At 31.6% G+C, this 27,947-nt stretch overlaps 9 protein-coding genes across 9 annotated transcripts, besides 25 other annotated features; 4 read left to right on the top strand and 5 right to left on the bottom strand.

Moving 5' to 3' along the window:
- Window positions 1-1,227: 1,227 nt before the first annotated feature.
- On the bottom strand, window positions 1,228-9,605 carry TA09840 (DNA polymerase epsilon (catalytic subunit), putative; the record flags this gene model as incomplete). Its single annotated transcript, XM_948353.1, has 13 exons — window positions 1,228-1,645; window positions 1,865-2,013; window positions 2,217-2,420; window positions 2,561-2,740; window positions 2,890-3,174; window positions 3,327-3,507; window positions 3,603-3,694; window positions 3,894-4,100; window positions 4,176-4,329; window positions 4,436-4,583; window positions 4,782-5,214; window positions 5,322-6,526; window positions 6,629-9,605. 13 exons carry the CDS (start codon window positions 9,603-9,605, stop codon window positions 1,228-1,230), a joined length of 6,633 nt encoding a protein of 2,210 aa, XP_953446.1.
- Window positions 9,606-9,922: 317 nt separating this feature from the next.
- Window positions 9,923-10,748, bottom strand: TA09845 (uncharacterized protein; the record flags this gene model as incomplete). The annotated part of the gene is made up of 4 exons (XM_948352.1): window positions 9,923-10,254; window positions 10,315-10,477; window positions 10,531-10,617; window positions 10,647-10,748. The coding sequence occupies 4 exons, from the start codon at window positions 10,746-10,748 to the stop codon at window positions 9,923-9,925; spliced, it is 684 nt and encodes a 227-aa protein (XP_953445.1).
- Window positions 10,367-10,435: a sequence feature (2 probable transmembrane helices predicted for TA09845 by TMHMM2.0 at aa 21-40 and 78-100).
- Window positions 10,600-10,617: a sequence feature (2 probable transmembrane helices predicted for TA09845 by TMHMM2.0 at aa 21-40 and 78-100).
- Window positions 10,647-10,688: a sequence feature (2 probable transmembrane helices predicted for TA09845 by TMHMM2.0 at aa 21-40 and 78-100).
- A 33-nt stretch (window positions 10,749-10,781) lies between the features above and the next one.
- TA09850 (uncharacterized protein) lies at window positions 10,782-14,063 on the bottom strand (the record flags this gene model as incomplete). Its single annotated transcript, XM_948351.1, has 2 exons — window positions 10,782-10,910; window positions 10,941-14,063. The coding sequence occupies 2 exons, from the start codon at window positions 14,061-14,063 to the stop codon at window positions 10,782-10,784; spliced, it is 3,252 nt and encodes a 1,083-aa protein (XP_953444.1).
- A 447-nt stretch (window positions 14,064-14,510) lies between these two features.
- On the top strand, window positions 14,511-16,201 carry TA09855 (microtubule-associated protein (YTM1 homologue), putative; the record flags this gene model as incomplete). The annotated part of the gene is made up of 11 exons (XM_948350.1): window positions 14,511-14,624; window positions 14,665-14,750; window positions 14,801-14,937; window positions 14,967-15,084; window positions 15,115-15,231; window positions 15,261-15,354; window positions 15,417-15,463; window positions 15,493-15,559; window positions 15,589-15,705; window positions 15,735-16,016; window positions 16,079-16,201. 11 exons carry the CDS (start codon window positions 14,511-14,513, stop codon window positions 16,199-16,201), a joined length of 1,302 nt encoding a protein of 433 aa, XP_953443.1.
- Window positions 16,202-16,396: 195 nt separating this feature from the next.
- TA09860 (uncharacterized protein) lies at window positions 16,397-18,664 on the top strand (the record flags this gene model as incomplete). The annotated part of the gene is made up of 11 exons (XM_948349.1): window positions 16,397-16,502; window positions 16,564-16,623; window positions 16,716-17,007; window positions 17,039-17,286; window positions 17,364-17,464; window positions 17,494-17,667; window positions 17,697-17,759; window positions 17,826-18,113; window positions 18,146-18,233; window positions 18,268-18,378; window positions 18,414-18,664. 11 exons carry the CDS (start codon window positions 16,397-16,399, stop codon window positions 18,662-18,664), a joined length of 1,782 nt encoding a protein of 593 aa, XP_953442.1.
- A 146-nt stretch (window positions 18,665-18,810) lies between these two features.
- On the bottom strand, window positions 18,811-21,879 carry TA09870 (uncharacterized protein; the record flags this gene model as incomplete). Its single annotated transcript, XM_948348.1, has 1 exon — window positions 18,811-21,879. One exon carries the CDS (start codon window positions 21,877-21,879, stop codon window positions 18,811-18,813), a length of 3,069 nt encoding a protein of 1,022 aa, XP_953441.1.
- Window positions 18,853-18,921: a sequence feature (22 probable transmembrane helices predicted for TA09870 by TMHMM2.0 at aa 44-66, 108-130, 134-156, 163-185, 200-222, 227-249, 284-301, 308-330, 340-362, 400-419, 429-451, 471-490, 526-548, 561-583, 593-611, 618-640, 655-677, 684-706, 755-777, 807-829, 839-861 and 987-1009).
- Window positions 19,297-19,365: a sequence feature (22 probable transmembrane helices predicted for TA09870 by TMHMM2.0 at aa 44-66, 108-130, 134-156, 163-185, 200-222, 227-249, 284-301, 308-330, 340-362, 400-419, 429-451, 471-490, 526-548, 561-583, 593-611, 618-640, 655-677, 684-706, 755-777, 807-829, 839-861 and 987-1009).
- Window positions 19,393-19,461: a sequence feature (22 probable transmembrane helices predicted for TA09870 by TMHMM2.0 at aa 44-66, 108-130, 134-156, 163-185, 200-222, 227-249, 284-301, 308-330, 340-362, 400-419, 429-451, 471-490, 526-548, 561-583, 593-611, 618-640, 655-677, 684-706, 755-777, 807-829, 839-861 and 987-1009).
- Window positions 19,549-19,617: a sequence feature (22 probable transmembrane helices predicted for TA09870 by TMHMM2.0 at aa 44-66, 108-130, 134-156, 163-185, 200-222, 227-249, 284-301, 308-330, 340-362, 400-419, 429-451, 471-490, 526-548, 561-583, 593-611, 618-640, 655-677, 684-706, 755-777, 807-829, 839-861 and 987-1009).
- Window positions 19,762-19,830: a sequence feature (22 probable transmembrane helices predicted for TA09870 by TMHMM2.0 at aa 44-66, 108-130, 134-156, 163-185, 200-222, 227-249, 284-301, 308-330, 340-362, 400-419, 429-451, 471-490, 526-548, 561-583, 593-611, 618-640, 655-677, 684-706, 755-777, 807-829, 839-861 and 987-1009).
- Window positions 19,849-19,917: a sequence feature (22 probable transmembrane helices predicted for TA09870 by TMHMM2.0 at aa 44-66, 108-130, 134-156, 163-185, 200-222, 227-249, 284-301, 308-330, 340-362, 400-419, 429-451, 471-490, 526-548, 561-583, 593-611, 618-640, 655-677, 684-706, 755-777, 807-829, 839-861 and 987-1009).
- Window positions 19,960-20,028: a sequence feature (22 probable transmembrane helices predicted for TA09870 by TMHMM2.0 at aa 44-66, 108-130, 134-156, 163-185, 200-222, 227-249, 284-301, 308-330, 340-362, 400-419, 429-451, 471-490, 526-548, 561-583, 593-611, 618-640, 655-677, 684-706, 755-777, 807-829, 839-861 and 987-1009).
- Window positions 20,047-20,103: a sequence feature (22 probable transmembrane helices predicted for TA09870 by TMHMM2.0 at aa 44-66, 108-130, 134-156, 163-185, 200-222, 227-249, 284-301, 308-330, 340-362, 400-419, 429-451, 471-490, 526-548, 561-583, 593-611, 618-640, 655-677, 684-706, 755-777, 807-829, 839-861 and 987-1009).
- Window positions 20,131-20,199: a sequence feature (22 probable transmembrane helices predicted for TA09870 by TMHMM2.0 at aa 44-66, 108-130, 134-156, 163-185, 200-222, 227-249, 284-301, 308-330, 340-362, 400-419, 429-451, 471-490, 526-548, 561-583, 593-611, 618-640, 655-677, 684-706, 755-777, 807-829, 839-861 and 987-1009).
- Window positions 20,236-20,304: a sequence feature (22 probable transmembrane helices predicted for TA09870 by TMHMM2.0 at aa 44-66, 108-130, 134-156, 163-185, 200-222, 227-249, 284-301, 308-330, 340-362, 400-419, 429-451, 471-490, 526-548, 561-583, 593-611, 618-640, 655-677, 684-706, 755-777, 807-829, 839-861 and 987-1009).
- Window positions 20,410-20,469: a sequence feature (22 probable transmembrane helices predicted for TA09870 by TMHMM2.0 at aa 44-66, 108-130, 134-156, 163-185, 200-222, 227-249, 284-301, 308-330, 340-362, 400-419, 429-451, 471-490, 526-548, 561-583, 593-611, 618-640, 655-677, 684-706, 755-777, 807-829, 839-861 and 987-1009).
- Window positions 20,527-20,595: a sequence feature (22 probable transmembrane helices predicted for TA09870 by TMHMM2.0 at aa 44-66, 108-130, 134-156, 163-185, 200-222, 227-249, 284-301, 308-330, 340-362, 400-419, 429-451, 471-490, 526-548, 561-583, 593-611, 618-640, 655-677, 684-706, 755-777, 807-829, 839-861 and 987-1009).
- Window positions 20,623-20,682: a sequence feature (22 probable transmembrane helices predicted for TA09870 by TMHMM2.0 at aa 44-66, 108-130, 134-156, 163-185, 200-222, 227-249, 284-301, 308-330, 340-362, 400-419, 429-451, 471-490, 526-548, 561-583, 593-611, 618-640, 655-677, 684-706, 755-777, 807-829, 839-861 and 987-1009).
- Window positions 20,794-20,862: a sequence feature (22 probable transmembrane helices predicted for TA09870 by TMHMM2.0 at aa 44-66, 108-130, 134-156, 163-185, 200-222, 227-249, 284-301, 308-330, 340-362, 400-419, 429-451, 471-490, 526-548, 561-583, 593-611, 618-640, 655-677, 684-706, 755-777, 807-829, 839-861 and 987-1009).
- Window positions 20,890-20,958: a sequence feature (22 probable transmembrane helices predicted for TA09870 by TMHMM2.0 at aa 44-66, 108-130, 134-156, 163-185, 200-222, 227-249, 284-301, 308-330, 340-362, 400-419, 429-451, 471-490, 526-548, 561-583, 593-611, 618-640, 655-677, 684-706, 755-777, 807-829, 839-861 and 987-1009).
- Window positions 20,977-21,030: a sequence feature (22 probable transmembrane helices predicted for TA09870 by TMHMM2.0 at aa 44-66, 108-130, 134-156, 163-185, 200-222, 227-249, 284-301, 308-330, 340-362, 400-419, 429-451, 471-490, 526-548, 561-583, 593-611, 618-640, 655-677, 684-706, 755-777, 807-829, 839-861 and 987-1009).
- Window positions 21,133-21,201: a sequence feature (22 probable transmembrane helices predicted for TA09870 by TMHMM2.0 at aa 44-66, 108-130, 134-156, 163-185, 200-222, 227-249, 284-301, 308-330, 340-362, 400-419, 429-451, 471-490, 526-548, 561-583, 593-611, 618-640, 655-677, 684-706, 755-777, 807-829, 839-861 and 987-1009).
- Window positions 21,214-21,282: a sequence feature (22 probable transmembrane helices predicted for TA09870 by TMHMM2.0 at aa 44-66, 108-130, 134-156, 163-185, 200-222, 227-249, 284-301, 308-330, 340-362, 400-419, 429-451, 471-490, 526-548, 561-583, 593-611, 618-640, 655-677, 684-706, 755-777, 807-829, 839-861 and 987-1009).
- Window positions 21,325-21,393: a sequence feature (22 probable transmembrane helices predicted for TA09870 by TMHMM2.0 at aa 44-66, 108-130, 134-156, 163-185, 200-222, 227-249, 284-301, 308-330, 340-362, 400-419, 429-451, 471-490, 526-548, 561-583, 593-611, 618-640, 655-677, 684-706, 755-777, 807-829, 839-861 and 987-1009).
- Window positions 21,412-21,480: a sequence feature (22 probable transmembrane helices predicted for TA09870 by TMHMM2.0 at aa 44-66, 108-130, 134-156, 163-185, 200-222, 227-249, 284-301, 308-330, 340-362, 400-419, 429-451, 471-490, 526-548, 561-583, 593-611, 618-640, 655-677, 684-706, 755-777, 807-829, 839-861 and 987-1009).
- Window positions 21,490-21,558: a sequence feature (22 probable transmembrane helices predicted for TA09870 by TMHMM2.0 at aa 44-66, 108-130, 134-156, 163-185, 200-222, 227-249, 284-301, 308-330, 340-362, 400-419, 429-451, 471-490, 526-548, 561-583, 593-611, 618-640, 655-677, 684-706, 755-777, 807-829, 839-861 and 987-1009).
- Window positions 21,682-21,750: a sequence feature (22 probable transmembrane helices predicted for TA09870 by TMHMM2.0 at aa 44-66, 108-130, 134-156, 163-185, 200-222, 227-249, 284-301, 308-330, 340-362, 400-419, 429-451, 471-490, 526-548, 561-583, 593-611, 618-640, 655-677, 684-706, 755-777, 807-829, 839-861 and 987-1009).
- A 546-nt stretch (window positions 21,880-22,425) lies between the features above and the next one.
- Window positions 22,426-24,229, bottom strand: TA09875 (methylase, putative; the record flags this gene model as incomplete). The annotated part of the gene is made up of 3 exons (XM_948347.1): window positions 22,426-22,670; window positions 22,817-24,009; window positions 24,045-24,229. 3 exons carry the CDS (start codon window positions 24,227-24,229, stop codon window positions 22,426-22,428), a joined length of 1,623 nt encoding a protein of 540 aa, XP_953440.1.
- Window positions 24,230-24,947: 718 nt separating this feature from the next.
- Window positions 24,948-26,806, top strand: TA09880 (uncharacterized protein; the record flags this gene model as incomplete). Its single annotated transcript, XM_948346.1, has 5 exons — window positions 24,948-25,964; window positions 26,023-26,121; window positions 26,179-26,557; window positions 26,608-26,699; window positions 26,729-26,806. 5 exons carry the CDS (start codon window positions 24,948-24,950, stop codon window positions 26,804-26,806), a joined length of 1,665 nt encoding a protein of 554 aa, XP_953439.1.
- Window positions 26,807-26,926: 120 nt separating this feature from the next.
- On the top strand, window positions 26,927-27,942 carry TA09885 (methyltransferase, putative; the record flags this gene model as incomplete). Its single annotated transcript, XM_948345.1, has 2 exons — window positions 26,927-27,221; window positions 27,272-27,942. The coding sequence occupies 2 exons, from the start codon at window positions 26,927-26,929 to the stop codon at window positions 27,940-27,942; spliced, it is 966 nt and encodes a 321-aa protein (XP_953438.1).
- Window positions 27,943-27,947: the final 5 nt, after the last annotated feature.

The following is a 27,947-nucleotide window of genomic DNA, read 5'->3' as shown; positions in this document are numbered from 1 at the left end:
CCTTAAATACCTCTAATAAGCCTTAAATTAGCCTTAAGTAGCCTTAGATAGTCTAAAATAGGCCTAAAATAGGCCTTAGATAGCCAAAATTAGCCTTAAGTACTTAAATACCTAATAGCCTTAACTACTTAACTACTCATAAAATACCCTTAGATACTTATTAACTACTTAGGATACTGTAGACTACTACTTAACTAGCTATAACTACTCCTTAACTACCTAAATACTCTTTAACCACTCTATACTACTGTACTTAACTACTACTGTTGGAGCAAGCACCGTAACTAATGTATAGAAATATTATATTAAAGAATTGAATATTACAAGACATTCTTGAAGATTTTTCATATTTGCCGCTTGTGCTATTTCTGAAGCTATTGAAAAACAATTTCTAAAATATTTTTTTAATATATTTATAACTTACTCCCAATAACTTGTTGATAAACGATTATTAAATTTTTTACCACATCTATTCAATTAATTAATTCAACAATTGTTTATTTATTCAACACAATTGTTAATTTATTTATTTAAGTTGACTTACGTGCAATTACTTCTTCTATATATATTCTTTACACTTTTACATATTGGACATATATAATCTTGTGCCTAAACATTTTATACACTCAAATACTTAAATTTGAATTAATTAACTGAATTAACTGAATTAACTGAATAACTAATTGAATTTGAGAACTTGATATGCATAAAAAATATTTTCAAGATATTGTATTAATTTGGCTTCAATTTGTGTATTATCAAATGATTTTAAGCATATTTTACAAGGCCTAAAATGTAATATATATATAAAAATTTACCAAGTATATGAAAAAGTATCATCATCATTTTGATAATATGACAGTGTTGAAACCACATCCAAATCTGATACCATAAAACAATTTGAACATCTTAATGACATTAATTCCAATTCTCTAATACAAATTATTTAATTGTTTAATTACTTTGAAGGTGATTTCCAATTATTATTATTATATTCACTTTGTGATGTTAACATATATAATCTATACATTTTCTCCTATATTCAAACATTAATTAGTAGTTAAGGGCTATCTAAGGGTATTTTAGGTAGTTAAGGGGTATCTAAGGGCTATTAAGTAGTTAAGGCTATTTTAGGCCATTTTAGCCTATTTTAGGACTATCTAAGGGTATTAGGCTACTAAGACTGCCTAAGGCTATTTTAAGGCCCATTGGGGTACTTTAGGTTTATTAAGTATAACATACGTCGAATGATGAAATGAGTGAGAAATTAGTCCAATCGAGTGATTTATCAATTTTCATAATATGTAAGAGTAGATTAATAGTTACAAGTCTCCAATCATCAGAATCACTTAAAGTGGTTCCAGGTAATCTTGGGAATTCAATTTTAACAAGTTTATTATTCTTATCAAATGTTTTTGCAAAGGTTTCAGTGTCTGAAATTAAATCATAAAGTCTGGAGAAATATGAGCCTGGCTGATGCCAGTCATGAATTATCATATCCTGAATCTTCTTTAATATCCTTTGAAAATCTGTACGAACCAAATTCAATGGCTCTATACTATCCGAACTCGTCTCACTATTCTTGTCTTCATAATATGATTTCAAACTACGCCATAACGGATCCAATGTTATTGTCTTCATAAAACTAAAATCAAATAATTAGGGATTAAATTAAGGTTAAATAAGGGGTATAAGGGTATTTAGTAGTAGTTAAGGGCTATTTAGGGAAATTAGGAGTAATAGGTCTTTTTAAGCCTATTTAAGCCTATTAACTAATTAAGGCTATTTTAAGGCTATCTAATGGTTAAATAAGGCTATTAGCTAGTTAAGGACTATATAAGGGTGGTTAAGGATAAATTGATACTATCTGATGAACATTTCGACAGCTAATGGCATGAATTCTAAGACTTTTAAATTTTCAGTACAATTTTCTTTAGAAGCATCAACATAATTTTTGTATCTAATATAGTTATTCTTATCAATTTGTACCATTGCTACATATTCTTCTTCAACCTATAAAATTCTTATAACCACAAAAATGTAATATGCCTAGTACAGTAGTGTAGTACAGTAGTCTAAGGGTATTAGGTAGTCTAAGGGTAGTCTAAGGGTAGTTAAGCCTATTTAGGCTATAGTAGTCTACAGTAATCCCTAGTAGTTAACCACTCTAATATAGTAGTCAGTAATTAAGTAGTACTATAGTAATAAGTACAAACGTAGAATGGTGTATTTTTGAATTTGGATTGATTTGAAGCTAAATCATTAAGTGCTTCTTCAATTCGAGTTCTTCCTTTAGTTATACTTATACAATCAGATTGAACAATTATATAAGTTGGATCCACATGTATTGTTTTCAATTTATGTTTTATTAATAATTGTTTCATTAATCTCACTAAATATTGTCTTGTACCAACCATAGCCTATATATACATCAAATTAATACTAATAATATAATACTAATAATTAAGTACTAGCAGTAATTAGTAGTTACGAGTTAACAGTAGTCTAAGTACAGTAATTATGTATACAGTAATTAGTTAGGTATTAGAATATTAGTAACTGGTTTAGTATATGATACCATAGAATAAAGTGCTGGATCATATAATATACTTGTAGGATCAGATAACCAAGATTTGAGATAACTACACATGTTAACTATATTTTGAAATGTAACATAATCAACTTTTTGATATACTAAATTCGTTAAATTCATTAAATTCTCCAACATCGTACCAAGTATCTATACAACATTTTATTCTCACTTAACTAGATTACAGGGCTATTGAGTAACTAAATTCTCAAGGTCATAAGTGACTAAATTTCGAGGCTATTGAGTAACTAAATTCCCAAGGTCATAAGTAACTAAATTCTAAATGAGTAATAGAATACTTTGAAAGAATTAGGATGAAAAATGGAAGAATGTAAATCAATTTCATGTTCATTTTTATTGGAATTTTGTTCGAAATTATTATAATCATTCATTTTAGATTCAAGTAGAATTGCATTATACATTATTGATTGATTAAATGTTATTTTTGCTCCATATGATCTATAAATTCCTGGTAATGTAAAATCAAAATTATTTTCATTCTCTTGTATATCATAATCACAATGTGTATTATTCAAATGTATTATTCCTAAATCTACTCCACTCTCATTTGTACCCCAAAGTATCTAATCATATCATTACACATTTAATTCCAGTAGAATAGTTTAATTATCTGAATATTTAATTGGAGAGTTAACTATTTTTAATAGTTTGGTTATTTGGAATTATCTAATAATAAGTTAATTTATCTATTTCTAATGGTGTATAAGGGTATTACTGTATTTGAAATTCTGAGTGCTCTAGAATACATGATATCAAATAAACATTTGAAAGTATCAAGTGTATTAAGTGATAATAGAACAAAAATTGGTATTGCAGAGATTCTTGATAATGATAATTTCTCCTCAAAAATACTAAATTGTTTACTTAATAATGATATTGATTCTTCAAATGAACTTCTAAAATAAATTTTACACATTAAATAGAATTAATTTAAGAATAGAATTGTATAATTAGAGTATTAGTCTAAAATTATTAAGTGTAAAATTAATACTTTAAGAATAGATTTGATAATATTTGTGGATGTGATTTACCAATAGGATCAAAATATACTGGATAATATTCACCTTTTGACCATTCTCCCAACTATATTAATTATTTATATCATCTAACTAACTAATACTACTCTAATACTTAGAACTAAATCCACCTTAACTACCTAATAGCCTTAACTACTTAAGAACTACCTAATAGCCTTAACTACTTAAGAACTACTTAACTACTACTGTGTGACCAAGCACCGTAACTAATATAATTAATTATATGATTTGAGAATATAATTTACTTCAGATTTATCAATTGAAGAATAAATGTATAGAAAATGTTTCTTTTTAGAAATTGATGGTCTTAATGAATTAAGATAAGAATCAACTTTCTTTAATATATTTTTACATGCTGTTGATGAAGCATCTAAACCTTCAATATCAATAGTATAATCATATCCAAAACAATCTGGAAATATATATGGATTCATATATTGTCCAATTATATCCTAAACACATTATTTATACACATTTCTATAGACATTTCTATACTAATTATTCTATATACTATAATTAAGTGATACATTGGAATTAATCCATTTTTGTTTATATTTTTCTAATATTGGTAAGGAAATATTAGAAAATTGTTCTTCATTATATTTTTTTAACACTATTGGTCCTCCAATATATATTTTATTCACATAATGTTCTCCTCTATTATATATTCCAACATATATCCTAAATATAATTCAATCATAATAACTCAATTCTATTAACTTAACTATAATAACTCAATTAATACTAAAATAGTTTATCTATAGTGAAAATTATGGTATATAGAAACCTATTACGTCTTTTAGTATCATTATCTATAGAATGAAAAATGTGTACAAATGTTATATTGAAATCACTTAAATAATTCAAATCAACTGTTTGTAATGATATATTTGAACTTATACTATTCGATTTAAATTCTAATCCTTCACTTAATACTATAATATCATTTATTTAATAGCCATTAGGTTATCTAAGGCTTAAGGGTACTAGGTATCTAAGGCTTAAGGGTACTAGGTATTTAAGGTTATTTTAAGGGCTATTTAAGGCTAGTTAGAGATAATTAGAGGTATCCAAGGCCTATTAACAGTAGTAACTACTTAGGTATTAAGGGTGCTATGGGTATATGAGGATACCATTATTTGGTGTATAATTACGTATATTGATAATAGTACCGATTTTACTAATGAAATCAAATGTAACAGGAATTTTAGATTCATAAACACCTTCAATAGTTTTATGTAATATTGAGTTAATAGAATTTTTTAAATGTTTTATAAAATAAGATTCCTTCATCTCAAGTTCAATTAATTTCATCTGATTAACACCTCTTGGTAAAAAATAATTATCTTTTATTTCTTTCATATAAACTTCTTTCATATTTATACCATTAGTATTAGTGGTATTAGTACCGTTAGTAGTACCAGTAGCTCCATTAGTATTAGTATTGGTAGTAAATTGTAATTTAGAATTACTGTTGACATATAATTTACGCCATAATTCTATTCTAACATTTAATATTACAGGTTTATTATATATTGATACTTTACAATTCAAATATCCACATTCCTACACATAATTATCACCTACTATAACTACACTAACTACAGTACCTCTAGTAATACACTAACTATAATAATTATACTTAACTACTGTCTATGGTAGTATAAATTTACATGTGGATCTAATGTGAAATCAATAATATGCCAAGTTTCAGTAAAGAGTGAATAATAATCATCAAAATCTAATCCATGTGATTTTCCATTTAATAATTTCGATTTTAATTCTTTATGTAAGTTGTAATTTATCTTATTAAATGTATTCTTTTGTATATTCTTGAAATTTATTACACTTTTAATCCACTTTTTCTTCAATTCTTCCAACCAATCTATTACATCATCCACTATCTCATTCTCAATATTCTTAACCGTATGATTAGTATTAATAATATTCTGTGTAATGGTATTGAAATATGATGAAATGGTATGATGTTTATTATCTAGAATTGATTGTTTACGTTTAACCCATTTGGGTAACTCAACTTGTGGTATTGGATTGATCAATCCTTGCATGATTGCAGGTAATACTACAAGTTTTAAAATCTGAGTATCAATCCTTTCTTTATAATAGTTCCAATCGAGGATATCACGTGATGACATTCTCATTGCTGTTGAAAGTTGAATTTTAAGCCATTTCGCTAGAAATTGTGAACGGACTGTCTTATCAACTTTAAATGTCTGAATTGGTATTGCACGAGCAGTTCTTGGTGCATCTGTTGGCTGAGATGCTAATAAAAATGACATTGACAAATTCGCATCATTTAAGTAACTGTCATTTTTAAATAATTCTGAAAGTCTACGAGCTGAAGTTATACCAAAACACTTTTGATGTGGCTGTTCTATCACAGGCTTCCTAACAGTCTTTTTCGATAAAAGTAAGTCAAACAAGTCATCATCAGCCAAGTCTGAAGCTCTTGTATCGAGTATTTTTCTGTAGGAAATGGCTACTTTAGCCGCATTTTGGTATGCTTGTTCCTTTGTCTGACCCATCAAGTATTGAGGGAAAATATCCTCCTGGAACAGTTGAATCATCCTCATTTCACTACGTCGCTTTATCTCAAAGCCTTTCAATTCCACAATTTGTCCGTTATGGTTATAGACCACATATCGTTTCTTCAATAGCTCCTCTGATTTCTCTGAAGCTGGTAGAAACATCGCATGCCATGGACCGTCAAGTTCAAAGAAAATCTCATTCTTCTGAACTGTCACATATCGACCTGATTCCTCAAGATCCAAATACTGTTCATTTGTCCATTCCTCAGCTATTAACATATTCAATACTGTTGTCATATATTCCAATTCCACACTCTTTTTCTTCTCACCTATAATTCATTATTTAAATATATTAACTATCAAATTGGTAAATTAGGGATAAAATCAATATATTAACTAAAATTTATATATCAACTTGATTATTATATTACCTTCGGGAGTATTTACGGTATATGTAAGATCAAGAACAGCTGGAAAAATATCTGGTAACATGCACCAGATACCATCAGTATCGAGTTCAATTGGTATTCCGATTTTTTCAATAAGTTTTCTAGCGGAATCGATAATTGAAGCGCCGGTATAAGTTACAATAGCACCCATTTCCATACTATACCATCTTGAGCCTGTTCTCTTGACATATCCATAGAAACTATTCAATATACATTTATATGCCAGTTGAAGTGAGTCATTAATTAATATCTTTTCTCTCACACTTTTGATTAGCACTGGATCGTTACAACCATTTTTAATCAACTCTTTTAGCTCATTTTCACCTTCTTTTTTCAAATGCTTGAATGCATAACGTCGATCTCTGAACGTCTGTACTGTTTGTACGTAGAAATGGTTTTCACGCTGGCATATAATACTCTCAACGTCAGCCTCTTTATATATACGAGTTTTTTTAAAAATCTTCTGAGAACACGCCTTTACTGCACGTTGTAAATGTGCACCCTTTTCACGCTCTGTAAGCTGTTCCCATGTCCTCACTTTCGGTTTAAGTTCACTTTCTTGTGTGTCACTATCAACTTCTGAATCTTCAAATGTCTCCTCACGGTGTTGATATGGGATTTCTGACGGTTGGTATGTTCTTGCCTTCAAATTTTGCATCACCACTAAGATTTGACTCTTGTCTATAGGTGAAATCTCAAGTCTTTGTTTCCAGCGCATTCGCTTCTGACAACGCTCAGACTCTGAATAGTATGAACACTTTTCACAGAACTTCTCGTCCACTATTGCTGTCGGCTGTAAACGCTGTGTTATGATTATGTTCGGGTACATTGCACCCACATCCAAGTGATAGATTCTTGGATATGTCCTCACATTCGGCTCATCTCTCAATCTACCTAATCTCACACATAATTCTTTATACACTTGCTCAAAATTATCAAATCTAGAAAATATCCTTCTCAATCTTTCTGAAGGTATTCCTACAGAATTTTCCGTCCTCACGGGATTATCAGTTTCCATACTATTATCTATTTCCATTGGATTATTAGTTTTCATAGGGGTTTCACTAATAATATCAATTTCATCAATATTGTTGATAATTTTAGAATGTTTAGCCCAGTAAATGAGTGAGTTTTCAAGGTTATTAATGAGATCATCATATGTCGAGGACGAGAGTTCAAAGTTTTCAGCCTGATCGTCTCTGAAGATTCCACACCTTAGGCTCTCTACTCTTCCACCAATGTAAGTGTTTTCATAAACCAAATGTTGTCTTTCAGTTTCAGGATTTGTATAAAACCGAATTGCCTTCTGAATGTGTTTATTTGGAAATAGAATATTATTGGCGTACGCCTGTGCCATGAGTAAATTTTCACAAAGCGTTCCTGCACCTTGTCTTAAGACTTCATTTGGGGCTAAAGGCACAATATAACTAAGTGCTAGAATGAAATTGTGTATGAACTTCATATATAAATGGTAGGTTGCCACGGCGTCTGAAACACTGTAAACTGCTAACTTTTGAGGGGTTACTCTGGCTAAATGTACCATATCCTCAGGGTCGATTTCTACCGGATTATACTTTAACATTAGTTTGCAAACTTGTTTCAAAGTTCTGGAGCCAAAGGGTAAATATGAATCCCTTTCAACCCATTTATAACAATCCATATTCAAAATTGCGGCGTGTTGAAATAACTCACTTGAGAGATGTAACCCTGAAACCTTGTTCATATGAATCCCGTTAATCTCAGCTCTGCGATTGACGTATGGGAAATCAAAGTTATCGCCGTTATATGTTACAAATATATGAGGCTTCAAATAGTTAATTAGGTAAAAAAATCGCATCAACAAGTCCCGTTCAGTCCTTTCGTTATATATTTTGAAGCAGGCATTTCCCACAATATCTTCTCTTGGCTGGTAGAGAAACTCTGCAATATCCTTTGAAACTATGGTACGGTTTACTATTAAATAACCTTGGCCGTTGAACATGACTGAGATGAGCATAATTTCATCGGTTTCCATATCAGGGAATTTGAGTGGCGGCTTATAACACTCGATATCCCATGCGAAGACGTTGAGTGGAGGTACACTTGTTTTTTCCAAAGGCGTTACTGAAACGTTAAAATCCTCACGTCTTACCTCATACCATGTCCCACATCTTATTCCCAAATCTATACACACTCTATTAATATATAACACGTCATGTTCATACAATTCTCCAATTATTCTTAATACTGAGTTCGATGCATACTTTTTACTTAATCCCATACCTTCAACTGTTATTTCACTATCCTTAGACACTGTGTTAAAATTGTCGTATTGTGTTTTTGACTGATAATTTGATGAGAAAACATCCTCATCAAATTCATCATATTCATTTTTAGACTCATTTATCTGATTATCCTTTTCAAATTGGCGCTTTAGTGACGTTATCATATCACGTCCTCGCTCAAGTTGGTCTATTGTTTTAAAGCTTATTTTTATTAACTTGGCTAAATTATGTTTACTTACACCTTCTACTGGATCTACTTTCTCCAGGTGGTTCGGGAGTGACAGGTCTATTCTTCTACACGGCTCTAACAACACTGGTCCTATCGAATGGCTTCTAAAATTATTATACAGAAACTGTAACGCTATATCCATCAACTCTTCACGCAAAACTGCAATGTAAAAATACGGCGAGTATATCAGTGACGTGCTCCACTCAGCACCATCTTCAGACACAAAATGAAGTGTAAGTGCTGAGTTATATTGGTTCTCTGCACTCAAACTTGTTTTATTGCTATAAAAGTTATCTGAATCCTTTTCATCTCGAATTTGGCTCGACGACTGCTTTATAGTTTTCTTTAGTTCTACTGATCTCTTCAAATCCACCGACGCCTTTACGTTTGTTACCACGACGTTGTACAGGAATCCACATCTTTTCCCGTTTGTGTTCCAGTTTGGAGCTCTTTCAACTCTCTCCATCTTTTTTTAATTGGTTTACTATATTTAAACTTTACATTTTACACATTTAGTAAATTACTTTAAAAACTCAATACCACTGCATAAATATGTTACAATTAATTTAAAATATTATCTTTCTAGTCAAATTTATAATTTTAAACTTCATATTTTAATGTCTAGTTTATTTTTTCCACCTACACCATCACTATTTTTATGATTCTCACTTTTTTCACTTTTAATTATTTTTTAATTTAAAAAATTATTTTATCTTGTTTTCTAATGAAATATATAAATTATTAAAAAAATTTAAAAATGTGTACTAATCATATATTATAGTTTTAGGTATAACATTTAAATTCTTTCATTGATTCCAAACAATAATTTTTCTCCATTTCTTGTAACTCATAATACATTTTCGGGTCTTTTTTGAACATTTCATATTCATTTCCAGTACAAAAGAGTCTTTTTTCATCAATATACAATGTTTCATATTTTTCTATTAATTCCTTTCCCTTAAATTTATCTCTTGTACATATTTCTGATAACATTTGGAAATGTTCATCTACTTTTTTCTTCATTCTTATTGACCATAATTCCATTGCCATTCTCTCTCTGTTTATATTACTTGATAAATACCATTTATATCTACATTCATTCATTAATCTAATTACTAACTACTAATCATTCTACTCATTCTAAATTTGTAACTAATAATTAGAATGAATATAACCTATGATCTGAATTTTGACACATTGTACATGTATTATATCCTTCTTTATTGATATAAAAGTCACCACAATTATTATCATCATGTAATACATCTCCACATCTATCACACCATTTACAATCACCATATCCTCCACATGCTGAACAACACTACACATAATCATTATCTATAGTATAAATAGATATAGTATAATTATCTACATATAAGTATGAATAATACTTCATTTGCACCCCAAGTTAAATCCATAAGATCTTGTACATTTTCACATGCTTGTTTTCCTGATCTTTTACCAGCCAATAACATAGACTAAAATAATTATTAATATAATAAATAACTAATATATTTAATAAATTATTAATTATATTATTTATTACATAAATTTGTATAAAACGTTTTGCTGGTTGATAAAAATCGAAAAATCCTGTACTACACTCCATTGACTATAATAATCATTATGAACCATACTATTATTAACTATATAATAAATTAACTATATCATCAACTAATTGAATAATTAATTGAATAATTGATGATACAACTTGTATTGATATATCTTTATGACCCATAGCTACTAATGCCCAAGGTATATTAGTAGCAAACTAAAACAATTATTAGGTATATAAAAATACTTTTTTGGTATTTGCGATATCGAAATCAAGAAATGACATTGAGTTTAATGTAAGGAGTTTGACGTAGTTGAATTGTGCCTCAGATACGTGAGCATTATCTGCTAACAAATTTCTTAAAGGATTATTCAAAGTAGAACCCGTTGAGTTTGTATCTTTATCTAAGATTTCTACAATTTTTTCATATCTATGGAGATCACCACAGGTCCAAATACCATTCAAAACATCTAATGGTGAGGGTTGTTGTTTTAGTGACTGAGTTTTGTTGGCAACTGTTAGGGATGACATATCAGTGGTTAACTGTGAAAGCACGTCAGCTTCAGCTCCTGAGTATTTAGACGCCTCAATACTCATGAGCGATTCTGGTGAATGTGCCAATTGTGAGCCTATAATTCCTCTGCAATTTTTAGCTCTGCATCTACATCTAAACCCACCTCCAACTCCTTTAGACGTAAATCCATAATTATATGTTACTTCTTCACCCTGCTTGATTTTTCTCTGTGCAAAGACACCCATTCGATATGTCCCTCTAACATTGATTGGGACACTTGCACAGTTTGGATCACAGGAATGATTAATAAAACGTGCTACATTGCCCAGGTGAGTCGAGTCAATATATGTATCCCTCTGAATCTTCATGACGTACCAGTGACTCTGGTTCCCATCGTCAATTTCCGCAAAACTTGCACTTGCCAAACAGCGCTGAAAGTCAGCTTGAGAAATAACTTCTCCTACATACTCACAAACCAATTCTCCCTCATTTATGTCCTCAGTTGCTACTGTTCCCACCCCCTTACCGTCAACATAATTAAGCTTTAGTTTTGGGCCTGTAAAGTTTAAAAAACGCCTATTTCCACAATTTTCATCCATTAAATTGCAGTTTTTCACAGTACATTCGGTGTTTTTCATCACATTACTACAATCAGATCCACATTTTTTGTCACAGTGACACTTCATTTCAGCTTCAGGTGCTATCACTAATTTTCTATTCTCGGCGCTTATCACATTTGATGTCACATATCTGAACTCACTTGATATCTTACTCAATATTGATTCATCAGAATTTTTAATTATATTATTCCATTCCTTGGAACCTGAGAACTTCAAATTCTGCTGACTTGTTTTAGCTTGTTGAGTTGTTGTTTTATTATTTTGATTAGTTGTTGTCTTACTATTTTGTTGTGTTGTTGTTTTTGTTTGCTGACTGGGAGTTTTATTTTGTTGATTCGTTGTCTTTGTTTGTTGAGTTTTATTTTGTTGTGCTGTTTTATTTTGACTTGATTTGGTGGTGGAGTTGGATTCACCCTTTTTATTACGTCTTGATTTAGCTCTTTGTAGTATGGATTTATGCAAATCAAGTAATTGAGAGTCATCATCAGAATCTTGTGCTGGATGCTTTGAAATAAATGTCGGTTCTAAATTTAACTTCTTTTCATAATTCGAGTGCTCAGTTATGAAGTTTTTTAACTGCGTAAAGATCTCAGTTGGCACACTGGTATCAAGCCTTATCACTGGGTATATACACTCCCTCTTTACAATGTTTGAAATATTACTTGAGTCTCGTGAGTTTTGTGCCAAGGTACACCCAATTTGCACGTGAATACAGTCTTGGCACAAAATTTGTTTCCCAGACTTCGGAACTATGTGAACGTCTGGGTGCACACAATGAGTACACCAGGTCCTATCACAGCGAATACACTTCAAAAGTATGCTTGACGGACCTTTCTGGAAATATTCCTCATCATCATCTGATGAGTAATATAGCTCATCGGAATTGGTGGAAAACGCCGAGTATGCCTTTGACTGAATAAATGTTTTAAACCCTCTTACATCGGGGTAACGTTGTGGTTTTGCGATTTTTTTCCCCTTTGCAAAGTGTGAAGACTCAACTTTGCCCCGACAAGAGCTTTTAAGTGTGTTCCATGCAGAAACCAGTGCAGCGTTATTCCCTTTACCATACTCATTACGCCAAAAGGTTTCCCAGTAGTAGGAATAACGGTCACAGTCATAACAGCTCCAACACGTGTGAGAGTGACAAATGAACTTCGGGCGTCCATTAGCATCCACTAGATTATGCAAATGTCCGCACATACTCATGTTTATATCAATCACCTTCTTGTCCGGGATTATTATTCGAGTATTCGACAAACAATTGGGGTAACAGTAAAAGGTTGTACACTCCTCTATACAGCACTTTACTAGATTTTTCGGTACAAAAAACTGCCTACATCCGTTACAACCAACATGCGATATTGAACAAAAGAAACACTTCTTACCCTCAGAACTTTCTACCTTAACACTATCAACAGTTTTTTCTTCCTTTTTATGTACATCTTCACTTTTAGCTTTTCCATTCTCATTGACCTTTACATTGTCATTAGCTTGTACATCATCATTAACTTCTTCATTTTCATTTTTAACTTCTCTATTCCCATTAACTTGTCCATTTCCATTTTTAATTTGTCCATTCTCACTTTTAACTTCTACATCCTCATTAGTGATATTATTTACACAAATGTTAACATTATTAGTTTCATTATCATTGTTAAGATTATCATCATCAGTATTGAGTGTGTTAGTGTAAAATTTTAGAGTATCAATAAAAGTGTGTGAATCATCAGCACAGGAATTCAGAGAGTCAGTGGAGAGATCATCAATTTCGTCTTTAACTTCAGGATCTGAGGCGAAAACAGACCCATCATTGAAGTATGAAAGATCAATGTTGAACTCTGATATATTATTACTGGGGGCGGATTTCTTGTTCGCGGTAACTTTGTCGTAGATGCTCCGGTAGTAATTTTTCATAAAGTCGTGGCATCTGTTATGGTACGATCTCTTACACATATCTGTACAAATAATATACGACTTCTTTTTTGTTATTGGCTGCCTGCAAATCCAACAACACAGTGGCCATTCCAACTTCCGGTCCACTGTCTTCTTCACAGTTTCTTCCTTTTCCGGCGCTTCAAAACCGTTCGCCTCGCGCTCAGATTCATCTTCATTCTTTACAAACTGAGGGTCCGTTACCACGGAATCATTATCGTCAAGGTTTGGGAGAAACTCTTTGGGTATACCCTCTAGCGATATTAACTTTGAAAAATAAGCTGAATCTCTGTAATGAGTCATAACATCTCAATTACCATCCTAAAATACAGTATTACTAAAACTAGGTAATTTTAAATTTAAAAATAACATCAGTTATAATTGAACAAGGTATGGTTAAAATTGGGGGCAATACAGGAATTTTAACCACAAAACAAATTAAATTACAACCAAAATAAACAAATATTTATTAAGCCAAGAAAATATAAAATAAATATTATGTTTTAGTATAGAAATTTAATTATATTTCCCCATACACATTTGACTAAAATATCCATAATTTCAAAATAAAAATAAAAAATTTCATTACACAAATTTTGTTTCAATATTATAATTTCAGTTTATTGTAGTTTGGTTTGTAAAAAGAATATTTTTATACTAATTTAATCATAGAATCTACACCGACTAGATTCCTTTAATATCATTTATAAATGCCTAAAATTACTTAATTCTTCACATTTAACATAAAAAATGACAGTTGAAGAAATCTATGCCAAATTTGTCAACGGATCTGACGAAAAATATGATCTTGAGGATAACAATTTTCTTATATCCACAAGTATGGATAGAAATTCTCTATCAAAGGTAAATTAGCTATAAACTCATATATTGACTGATGTTATAGATGATAAATGAGCTTCTAAACTTGGAAAACCATGTTTCTTTTGACATTATAATTAACAATAATCGGCTCCGAACCACAATTTCAGAGTAATTTCATACCAACAACATTTATAAGAATGTATATAATTAATTTTTAGGGTTTTGGAAGAACAGAATATTCAATCTGAAACTATAATTGAAGTATTATATGTTTTGACTATAAGTGAGCCATCTGAGAATAATGTTGATAACCTGAATGATTGGATTTCTGGTCTTTCACATGACGTTTGTTCAGGTATTTTAGTGTTTTGAAATAGTTTTTAGACATTTCAGCTGTGTGTTGTTACAATGGAACAGTTTCATTATACAAATCGGAAACAATGGAAAAGGTGTTTAATTTTTCAAATGAGTCTTCAAAATCATCAATTCACATTACTACTAAGTATACTTAAATATTGTAACAAGTTAATAGGGCAGATCCACAAGTTTATGAGATTGTTTGTGGTACTTTCAATGGTCTTGTTGAGGTATACTATGTTAATTCCAGGGTCCAAAGTCCATTCAATACACTAGTGGCTTCTAATAACAAGTACACTATGTTATTTAAAAAATTTATAGATTATCTGATACTGTAACCTCAGTAACAGTTGATGATACTTGTAAAGTTATAGCATCTGGAGGATACGATAAAATTATTACACTATATCAAAATGTAACTAAAATTTCACATCTATAATATTAAAATATTGTAAATTGTGTAAACTAATTGAATAGGTGGAAATGTTAGATGAGGAATTAATGGATTCAAAGTCTAGAAAACGGTAATTTACCCAAATTAATTAATTCTTAGACCATTAGATGAGACGAGTACATTATCGCAGCTTGGATCCCTAGAACATCACACAAAGACCATAACAGTAGGTATAATTACCACACGATTGTTTAGAAATTGAAATACTTTCCCGGTAAAAATGAAAAATTGCTATCCTCTTCAATTGATGGGAAATTATGTGTTTGGGATATTGAGAAACGGAGTTTAGTTTCTTCTAATAACACTGGAAATGTAAGTTCAATCCACTTATTCAATTATAGCCCATAACTTGTTTCGATATATCACCAAATGGAACCATGGTTTGTACTGGTAATAATTTGGGGAGTCTTTCAATTTGGGACTTGAACTCTGATAATACTGAGGTCAAGCTGAATTCCGGACAGGAATCTTATAACTTTACCAAAGTGTCACAATCAAAGAATTTTGAGCGCCTAGTCAGTGATGTTTCATGGAATCCAACAAATAATCTTATATCATCCATTTCTCTGGACGGAAGCGTTATTCTTCTAGACGTCAGATCACCAAAATTCCCACTCCAAACAGTAAGTAATTATTAATATTATTAATATATAGTATTAATATGGGTATTAATGAGATTTTTTAGGTTAAATGTAAGAATGAAGAGGAATATGATAGAGGGACATGTACAAAGTGGACTAGTTCAAAGGATATCATATATACCACAGCCTCCGGCCTTGTAAATAAGTTAAGCTATAAAGAAATTTAGTTTTAAATACTGTATTCAATTTTAATTGAAATGTGTAAACTAGTGATTGACCCAATTTCAATGCGCACAAACTTAAATGTTCTAACTACACCAACACATTAATTTTAAATCTTAAACTAGGATATATATATTAAAAAAAATCCATTTTAGTTAATAACATGTTCAAGAATATTAATACCGTGTATTTATTCATCAATGGATGATATTTATGAATATAATGACTCAAACTCCTACGACAAAGATTCTAATTTTGACGAAGATCTAAATGAAGCCATTAAACAGTCACTTCAAGATTACAGAGGTTCCACCTTCCTCCAAAAACTATATATTATTATTATTAAAATGTAAATATTGTTGTTTAGAAGGAGTTGATGATAGAGTGGATAATTCAGGCTCCCATTACTTGAATTTTAACCCAGACGGTTTGATACAGTTAATTTATCTTAGAATATTCATGGAAATTTAGAATATTAATTTAGAATATTAATGTGAATTGGGATTATTGGAATTTTAGGAACGTATTTTTTATCAAATGTCACCTCTAAGGGGCCAGATGATACTTTTGACCCTACTCAAATACTTGATATCGTATTATTCTATTTTAAAGAATATATAAACTCAATAAATGATTCCGCCGTTTCATCCCGATTTCCAAGAACTACATCCCAGGGCGATTTCAGCACATCAGAGGCTCCTAATACGAGCAGTGCAGATGTTATTTCAAGTGTTGTTTTATCTGACCTTTCAAGTCTTTTGTTTGGTAAAGACTCATGTCGGTTGATTTTAGACCATGAAATTAGAGCCTGGTTACTTAATAAGTTAACAATTAATTTATAGGTGTAACCAAGGATTTGTAAATGACCCAAACAGTGTTCTATTTTGGGGACTTACTCAAATGAATAATGGCTGTTGCGGAGTTTTAGCTTCAATTCAAAGCTTCATGCTCAGAAGCCTACTCTTCAACCATTCCATTTTCGCAGACTTTTCGTTCCTACTACAGTCCAAAGATGAAGATGAGGCATTAATTCTATTCACTGATTTGTTCTTCAATTACATTACTATGAGATTTCCAGATTTCCCCAAAGGTTTGCTATTTTTTTACTATATATTTCTCTTGAACCTTTTAATTTATTAGTAAATTTAGTGTATTTATTGTTTTTAGAATTTCTGTATATCATACCTCTGGTTGAATCATGCTGCAATGTACTATATAACTCAACTGAGAACTCGTCATATAAAGTAATATTATTTGAAGATTTGAAGGTATTTTCATCTTAAACTTGAGATTTTAGGAAAATGCTGATGCTCTGGCGCATTTAATTTCTGAGAATTCATGCACTTTAAGGTCATTTGATAATATCAATTCCGTCGCCAATTACTTGGTAAGGAACTTTGAGAAACTAACTGGGCCACTGGGAGTTGTTTCTCTAGTCTTATCAGTAATTAGTACCAGGACACTGGAAAAAGTAAGGCATTAAAATTTAACATTTTCAAGGTTAAAGAAGATATGGATGATCCCACACAACCACTTCTTACCTCATTTGGACACTGTTCACAGGTTTACAATTACTAAACATTATCTAAATATTATTTAAGTTATAAGATTAAGTTTAAAATGATTTAGGAGTTGGTGAATTTATTTTTACACGGAAGGGCAGTATCTAACGTATTTAATGGCGATAAACTTTTTGAAGGAGACTCATCTCAGTCTGTGGTACTAAAGGGCATAACATCTCAAAATACTCTTGGATTCCTAACAGATTTGGAAGCAATGAGACTGTATAAAGTTGGCTCATTTTATAAAAATCCCATGGTTCCAATCTGGGTAGTATGCAGTTCTAACCACTATACTGTACTATTTGGGCTTGACGGTACTGCATGCTTCTTTTCTAGACTTGAAATGATTGAACAGGTACTATTAATAATTTTTAAATTCTGTTTTAGTCTCTGGTTGAGGAATGGAGTAAGTTGGACGCGGAGGATAACAAGTACATTCCAGTAAAATCATTATCAAGGCTTTTAGCACTTCTAGGTTAAATTAATTAATATAAATTCTATTATTATAGGTATCCCTGATATGCTACAAGACGCTATATCAAGCATGGATGTAGATTCTGGTATAGTTCTATGGACAAATATGCTTGAGTGGTATAAATCCAAAGTATTCTCGCAACACGGTAATTATATATTTCATATATTACATTACGATTAGAAAGTCAAGGTGAGGATTTAACAACTCTTACTCTGTTCCACTATAACGGAAAGGAACATAAGGATCCGTTACAGAAGGTTTCAATTGTTAAAAACTTTGAGTTTAACCCTGAAATCGGCTTAATTTCCCCAGAAATTGACGCAACCATCGTTGGATCATGTCCTGATGAAGACAAGCAGACTGCTAAGGTGGTTTGGACTAGATGGCCCAAGACCAGTGTAAAGTGCTCTCCTATTAAAACCAGAAATTAATCTGTATAATATATTGTATTACATATTCCATCCTTGACCAACTGGCAAGCATATTTCTTTGACTTTATAAAACTATTAGTAATCAGAGAGTCACAATTTATCATATAACTGTTGTTGGATCCTAGAAAGTCAGACCACAATATTAGTTATCTAAATGATAAGAATACGTTTTGTTCTTTTGACAAGGCAAAGTAAGCTATGAACAACAGCCATCCAATAATGTTTCCAATAAAAAATGAAATGAAATTGTTTACTACATCTTTAAAAGTACACTCAAAAAAACAAAAAATGATATCAGTATCTTTATCTTCATTTTTAATTCTTTTTAAGCATATACAGACACATTTTTCACACTCACTACAGCATTTACAATGGGTTATATTAGTGGAACAACAACCAAGAGTACTTTTACAACAAGGGCAAGAACTAGCAGTTTTACAACAACAATGATTGGAAGTTTGATTAGAACTAGAACATTGGCATTGGGATTTTTGTTGGTTACAAGAGCAACATTTACAACAAATACAGCAAATACACTTCTTGGTAAAGTAACAACAACAGGTGCCATTAGTGCTACATTTACAACTATCATCTTTTTTGCAGCAACAAGTCTGTAACTCATACTGTGTATGAAACCATGAGACATTTGAGTAGTAAGACAAAACAACAAAGCTACAGATTATCAATACATAAACGAACGAGTTATTATTAAATCTATTATCAGACATTATAATACGACATATAAATAGAGCCATAAACAGAGCCAATGAGACGGATGATATTGGTAAGATAAAATAATTGATCATATCGGGATGAAATTCTGTTTCGTATTTTTGTTTATATTTTTTTCTAATATAACGTGAACAGATACCATTTAAGATATCATTAAAAAAACACCAAATCAATACCACGATCAAAGTCCAACAAAACTCAAAACTAATCAAAATTGCAAGATTAGATATTACAAGTGCCGCACTAAAAAGTCTAGCACAAAATTCCCTGGGTTCAGTCATTTTAATACATGATTCTGAAAATTCAGGAACAGGCAGATTGCATGTACTAAATCGAAAAAATAGGTCCATTTCATAGGAAAAATAATAAATTAATTGAATCGCAAAGAATATAAAATAACCAGTATTGAACGCCCATAACATGAAATATCCAAAACGATAATTTGAAATTTTAACATAGAAGAACCTAAGTAACAAAAATAATGTGAACATTCCTCCCCAGTGTATCAAACTAACGAGGTAAGACCTTTCAACATATGTGATCTGAAAATTATAGTAGGTGAGCATATGGATGAACAAGAAGAAGGTGTATCCGTAAATAACCAGAAACCCTGAGAAAAGGAAGATGGCAGTTTTGCCATGTTTCATCTTGGAGCACATGAATAATAATATTTTACAAATGAATAAAACTATAAGTAACTTTAAAATGGGTTCGTGTTTTTGATTGTAATAGTTAAAATGATACCCAATGATAAAATGTGAAACGATGAAAAAGCATCCGAGATATATCAAAAGCCATATGAATCTGTACCTATCATACTCGAATGAGACTGATTTACAAACATTAAAAATTGTTGCTATAACAGTAAACACGGTGCAAACGTAATAAAATGAAAATGAATAAAAGACCATTGCTGTTGTAAATAATTTTTGACAACCGTAAAGCGCCATGTCACATATACAATATTTGGATTTAGTTTCATTGTTTTTATTCTTCATAAAAGACTTAAAGGAAAGTACTATAGATAGAAATATAAATGGAATAAACCAAAGGATAACATAAACAATTCTAAGCCTATTAAGATTGAGACGAGAAGATTGTTCTTGAGAATCACCACTACCACGACCGTTAGCAATTTCAAATCCCACTGAAGAGATTGTTGCGACAAAAAGAAGTGAGATAATAGTGTACAGTGCGAGTTTTGGTGAAATCTTGTAGATACAATCAAAAACAAACTGGGAAATAAACCCAACCACAAAAACAACGCAATATGATATGCCCATTAGTGTTGACTCATACTGCTTATGGGTTTTGCTTATGTAATGCATGATCTGATGTTCAGCAGAGTGTGCAATACAGAACAAAACCATTGAAATGAGACCATGTGTTTCGGTTCTGTAGAAAAAACATAAAAATGCTAATATATAAAGAATGTATAGGAAAGCAGATGTTAAGTGTACGCTTATAAACTGATCAAGAGCAGATATGAATGGTATTGGAAGAAATACAAACAACAATATTAATGGGAATACGCCCTGAAGGGTAGGATTGTTGAGGAAGTATGTGGAGAATGTCTTCCTATAAAACATGGCAGATGTCACTGGAATTGAAAATACGACCAGATTTGCCCACAACTTCCAGCAGCTGAACGTTTCTATTAAACATTTAAAATCATTAGGAAAATCAAAAATTTTACACTGGTTGTTAATATCTTTGTTTTTTTTTGAAATTATTTTTATGGGCATAAATGATAATGCCAATATAAATGATGGTACTATTCCCCAAATTATATAGCCTCCATAACCCTCATAATAGGTAATCCCAAAACTCTTAATAAGTTTATATATCAGCAAAGGTATTACGGATGCGAAGTTCTCAAAAAATATCATCATTCCATCCGCCAAACTCTCGGCATCGGGAAACATTCTTGCAAAGTGAATGGATGTGATAATGATCAGTCCACCAAACATCCCCCAGCAACAAAAACTAAACTTGACAATAAAACTGATATCATGATAAAAGTACAATAATATGAATCCGTAAAATCCAAAAGCAAAGCCGGCAATCATAACGAAGTATACACCAACAATGTCAACCAAGGGACCACCGATAGAGTATGCGATAAATTCGAACAGAAATATATTGAGTGATAGGTTACCTATGGCATCCCTTTGCTTATCACAGACATACATCTCAGGAATAGATTCTCGTATTTCATTCTCAGTACATAAATGCTGAAATACTTTATCATTTACCAGGCTCCTTTCTATGGCAGGCCAATTATGATATGTACTAGATGATAGTGACAGTATAACACAAAACACCGCAAGTATCCCAAAATTACTCAAGTTAAATGGTGTAGACTGATTAGGTGAGTTACCAGTATCACCATTTCCTCCAACGGGCGAACATTCTGACCCTGATCCTCCACCTCCACCTCGAGCATTACCACCAGAGGAACAAGCACCAGAGCTGGAGGCCATCCTTCAATTAGTTATATATCCTATATTCAGGCCAATAGAATTGTTTAAAATCTACTTTAATTTTAATGGATAATAATAATACATTAAAATTGTAATGAGTAATGAAAATACACAAAATAGCTATAATACAAATATGTTACGAAGCATAGTTATAATACAAAAATTGAACATAACAATCAAGTATTTATATTTACACAAAATTAACGATAAAAGTAGAAAATTAGTTATTTAATTCCCCATACGTTACATAGATATGATTTGAATGTTGTAAAATTCCGGTATGATATTATTCCCTCATCTTGTAGTTTTCTAGTACATTGTTGAATTCCACTTAGATGTGTAAACAAATCATACGGTAATAGATACTCAGATGTCTTTTGTTTGTACCACCATGAAAAGACACGTAGAAAGAATCAACATCAACGGTGTTGCTAGAATTACCAAAATCTTTACTCATTGGAAAAGCAATTCCTTATTGTTCATAGTTACATTATCCAAAATGTATAATTTTCATTAAAATGTGTATTAACCCCTTGAATATTTTGCTCATTTCTGATTAAAGAGGATGTTTCCAGATACTGGCTTATCAAGTGAAACCACATAAACATCCACGAACCAGTCATAACTTTCATGGCTGGATTCGGAATGAAGTCTGTGAGTGGCTGGAAGGTTGTTAAAGTAAAACCATTTGTAATCATCTGAAACATAAACACGGGTTTCAGAATACACATCCTTGGACTCTTGTCTTAACTGTTTGGTATTATCGGAAAATTTTGGATCCTCTTTCAATACTACATGTTCGTTGAAGTCTTCATTTGACCCACAAAAGCTATTCAATAGATATGGAACAGAACTAAGGAAAACGTCTTTCAAGTTGTCGTATTTACATGGTCCACTGTTAAAACTAGAAATTAATCTGTATAATATGTTGTATTACATATTCCATCCTTATTAAAAGACTTTCCCACACCTAATTTATAGCTGAAGGAGTTTTGAACCAGATCCCTATCCATGAATGATGGTAATATTAAAATGGTCTTGGAATTGGTAGGAAAATGCCTATTCTTGACCCTAGAAAGTGATTTTAGAAGAGTTGAATATCGTTCAGGACTCAACTTACTTCGTTCCTTAGGAATTCCCACAGGATCACCATCGCTAGATTGATTATTATTGGGTTTGTGATTTAAATTTCTCATTTGTGGTAATTGTGCTACCATATAGTTCCATTGGTTTGAATTACTATTTTTCTTAGCGTCATGAATACCATCCTTAAGGTATTCGGCTTGGTTAAAGGACATGAGATCCAGAATTCCTGCCTTTTCAGATGAACGTAGTGACGCATCAAGCTTCTCCCAATCCCTTTCTATTCCTATGAATTTACCTTTAAGACTCTTCCATTCTTCTGATGTTGTGGGAATCCTTTTAGAATCGGTATATTTTTTCAAAATTTCAAATGATTCATTGTCAAACACTGGAAAGTTTTGAAATGAAAATCTACGCCTAAAATAACCAGGCGGTATTCTAGCTGAATATAAGGCGGATTCAATTAAAAAAACTCCTGACCCAGAGAACAAATCAACTATTGAATTTCTATTTAAAGACTCTGATTCTGACAAACTATTAGTATCAAGCTTATTTAATTTATGGGAACCGTCAGAATTACAAACTTGTTCATATTCTGGGAATGAAAATTGAGGATTTGAAAATGAAGAATAACCTACATCGTACAGTATAGAACAGGCCATGGTTGGGTCTATATCTCCTATGTTAGGTTTAAACCTATAACCTCTGCTTGATATCCGTGATCCTGAAGAGTCAACAAGTAGAGTTGCTATACAGTCCTTATCCACATCAATTTCAAGTTTAACTTCAGGCTGACTAAAATTTACTCTTGGGGGTTCCAAATTTAAATTATTTGAAAAATGGTTATTAATTCCATCCTTAACCAATTGGCAGGCGTATTTCTTTGACTTTATATAACTATTAGTAATCAGAGAGTCACAATTTATCATATAACTGTTGTTGGATCCGAGAAAATCAGACCATGTTATGGACTGACAGCTGTTAAATAAAGCACCTTTTTCAAATAAAGGTAACTTTCCAACCTCGAAATATATGCTAGAAGCTAATCTATGAAAGAAAATTGTAAATAGAGTTAAAAATACCTAGAAAAATAAGATAAAAAATAAAGCTGTTTTAAATTACAAGAATTAACAGTGATTTTACTATTAGCCTTTATTAGTTGGTCTCTATCAAATCCAAACGACTGTAGTTCGTTGAATAAATTATGCTCTAAACCTCTTAAACACTTGAGAATCACATTATAAGGTCTATTCCAGACCTTTAACATTATTAAATAACATTTAAACAAAAATATTAGAATAAAAAGTCAATATCATTATTTAGAATACAAAATTATAATACACATAAAGTTATTAATGTAAATAATTATTATAATATATGAGGGAATAATATCAGTTACATTATATTAATTAATAGCTTCTTATTATGACTTTATCTTTAAGTAAAAGCTTATTTACTAAAAACTCATCTGATGAACACCAAAATCTTAATTATCCCATTCGGCTCTTGTATAAACTGGAATCTCATGACTCTGACAATGATTGGATTTGTTCATTCATAAATTACTCGAATTTAACATACAAATGTATTTTTTAACTAATATTTGAATAAATAATAAAAATTTAATTTTAGATCTCAACTCTAATTTTACTATACCAAGTCATCTTAAGTTTGCTGGATTCCTCATAGATTCTACATCTAATTTCGACATAAATAATTTGGAGTCTCTAAATCTTAATATTGATTTAAAAAACCTAACAGAGTTCTATTTACTGGTTTTGGAAAATGACTCAAATCTTGTTTTTTCACTTAATGAGTCCTTTTCATGTTATAAAATCAGTCAAAATGGCGATAATCAAAGTAACTTACCAGTTAAATTGGATGATATAAGATGGGTAATCGATTATTTATTAAACACAATTGAATAAAAGTTAATTTATATGTAGGTTGAAGATGACGATTCTGAATTAAAGGCCAGAAACCTAATGTTGATTCATGCCTCCGTCTTATTCTTCTCTAAACTGTCTTTTAACGAAGATTCAGAAACTAATGTCACTAAGCCAGGAGTATATAAAATGGAAGATTTACCTAATAGTTTAAAAGATTCATTGGTAGATTCATTAAAGTCATGCTTGACTAAGCTTAAATCAGATGAACCATCTTGTAAACTTGTTTATTCAGAACCATTTGAACAGAATAAAGATAAACTTTCTGAGTTTTACCCAGTTTTCTCGTTAGGGTTTGGTTTCAATAGCAGAGGCAGAAAACATGTATTTATAGTTTGTGGAGAATATGAAGATTGCTCTTTCTCATTTAAGCTTTTTATTCAAAATACAGTTTTGATAAATTTGGAACAATCTGAAGAGGATTTAATTTCCAAATCAGTTTTAGATAAAACTCATGATCAGTTGTCTAAGCTCTGTTCTTATATGACTAATGATATCAACAGTTTATCCTGTTATGTTTCTGTTTCAACTGAAAAAAATACTCAGGAATTGTTTTTGAATTATTTTAACGAATTTCCAGAATCAGACCAGAAAACAGTAACCAGAAACAGTAACCCTAGATCAGGTAACAAATCCAATAAGAGTAAAAATGTTAAAAGTGCTCCTAAAACTGAAAATAAGGTTAAGAACAAAGATAAAAATAAAATATTTAACGTGGTTCCTCTTTTGGAGATGTTTGGATCACAATTTGCCCTTAAATTAGATACAACAACTGGAGCATTATCATTGGCACTGAACAAGGAATTACCCAAAGTTATTGATAAAGATGAGGAAAATGATAAAAATACATGTTTAAATTTAGTTTTTAAGTTTTTAATGTCGAGTTCAAGCTACACTGAATCTGTAAATTATGTGCCTTTTGGAGGTACAGTTGTACCATTCTTTGACTTTTCATCGCATTCAAATTTATCTCTTGATGGTGTTTTCGAAAATTCATCCAAACTAAAAACCGTTTTCAACCCTTATGATCTAGTTGATAAAACCATTTTAGTCTCAGTAAGTCTTATATATACAATCTTTTATCTACATATTAATTTGATTAATATTTGAGTAGCCTCACAGAGCTATTAATGCTTATCCGGGATGGATTTCCCCTAAAAAATCAACAGTTAGCATGGTTCAAGGGAATTATCAGTACTATCACTATACACAGGTATTATAATTGTTACACATATATTAATAAATATTAAATATAACAACCATATTTTAGATGGGTGTAAATGATACTGGTTGGGGGTGTTGTTACAGATCACTACAACTAGTTTGTAGTTGGTATTTACTTGGGTATCACACGACTAAGCTGGTTCCAACACATTCCAAAATTCAAGAAGTTTTAAAAGAAAATGACGTTTCTCACAAGGATTTAAAAGTTGGAAGTAACACATGGATTGGAACAGTGGAATGCGGCTATTTTTTAAACTGGTACCTGGGATACATGTACAAAACTCTGTACCTAAATGATGTGTCAGAGTTCAGGAATTATAATGTAGTGATTGCAGATCACCTAAAGAGTCAAGGAACACCAGTGATTGTAGGAGCTGGGGCCTACGCCTACGTAATTTTAGGAATATGTGTAGAATCTGAACAAGGTAAAGAATAAATAAAATATAGAAACCACAGATATATAAATTATAATTAGGAGAAGTGGCGTATTTAATTGCAGACCCACATTACACAGGAGAGGACTCTATCAAAAATGTAGTAAATAAGGGTGGAATTGGCTGGAAAAAGGTTTGCATAGTGTTTTAAATTCATTTTAGGTTGGGTTTCTTTCCAAAGCCTCAGAAGGTAAATTTATTAATCTCTGCCTTCCACTTCTTGAGAAATATGGTGTTTAATTTTCCCAATTCACCTTAATTTTCCATAATATGATTAATTTGAATATGAATTATTTATTTTTCCACATTTTAAAACCCAAATTCTACCTTTATATGGAATTTTAATCTTAATTTCTCATGATGAGATTCATAAATTCAGTATTCAGTTCCAGGAACATCCGCTGCCTTAGGCCTTTAGTACATCTACGCAGCTCACATTGTTTCCAGGCATCCAGGTCATTCAGTTCACCCACAAAGGAGTTTGTTAGGTCAGTTTTTTCAGACGTCGCCAAGAACTATGACTTGATGAACGATTTGATGAGTGTTGGAATCCACAGGTTTTGGAAGGAAGTATTGGTTCAGGAGGTCATTTCGTCTCTGAAAATGACACACCGACACCTTTCAAAGGACTATTTTTCCAATGATTTTGTTCCAGGTATTTTTCATTTTTGCTATTCTATCACTTACACTTCAATACTATTATAGATATTATAAATATTTTTGGTGTAAAAATTGTATATATTCATTTAGATGATATGGTTGTTGATATTTTGGACTTGGCTGGAGGAACTGGCGATATTGGCATCCGCATAGCTGAGTTGTCGAAAAATTTGAAATTTGAAGACTCGAATGGATTTGTACTATACGACAGCCTAAAAATAACACCCAAGATAGTCGTTTGCGACCCTTCTGAAGAGATGACCAAACTTGGGCAGGAGAAGTCTGAAAAAGCCGGAGTTCAGGGCCTTTCCTGGGTTAACGCAGAGGCCGAGAAACTTCCCTTTGAAGACTGTTCTTTTGACATCATTACCATCGGGTTCGGAGTTAGAAACTTCAGTGACAGGAACGCTGGCCTAAGTGAATGTTACCGAGTTCTGAAGCCCGGCGGTCGTCTCTTAATTCTTGAGTTCAGCCACTGTGAGAATGAGCTTCTCTCTGTCCTCTACAAGACTTATTCCGACAAGTTAATTCCTTTCCTCGGCTCAGTGGTTGCCAAGAACGAGGAGGCCTATGACTACCTTGTGGACTCTATTCGGAAATTCCCCAACCAGCAGGAGGTTGCTGAGATTCTTAAATCGCTTGGATTTTTACACGTTTCTTACCGCAATTTGACTGGCGGCATCGTCTGCATTCACTCTGGATTTCGGAAACTTTAATTCCT

This window comes from Theileria annulata, chromosome 4 (assembly GCF_000003225.4).
Source record: "Theileria annulata chromosome 4, complete sequence, *** SEQUENCING IN PROGRESS ***".
Taxonomy (NCBI): domain Eukaryota; phylum Apicomplexa; class Aconoidasida; order Piroplasmida; family Theileriidae; genus Theileria; species Theileria annulata.
The sequence above is the reverse complement of the archived record's forward strand: the minus strand, read 5'-3'. Positions and strand labels throughout refer to the sequence as shown.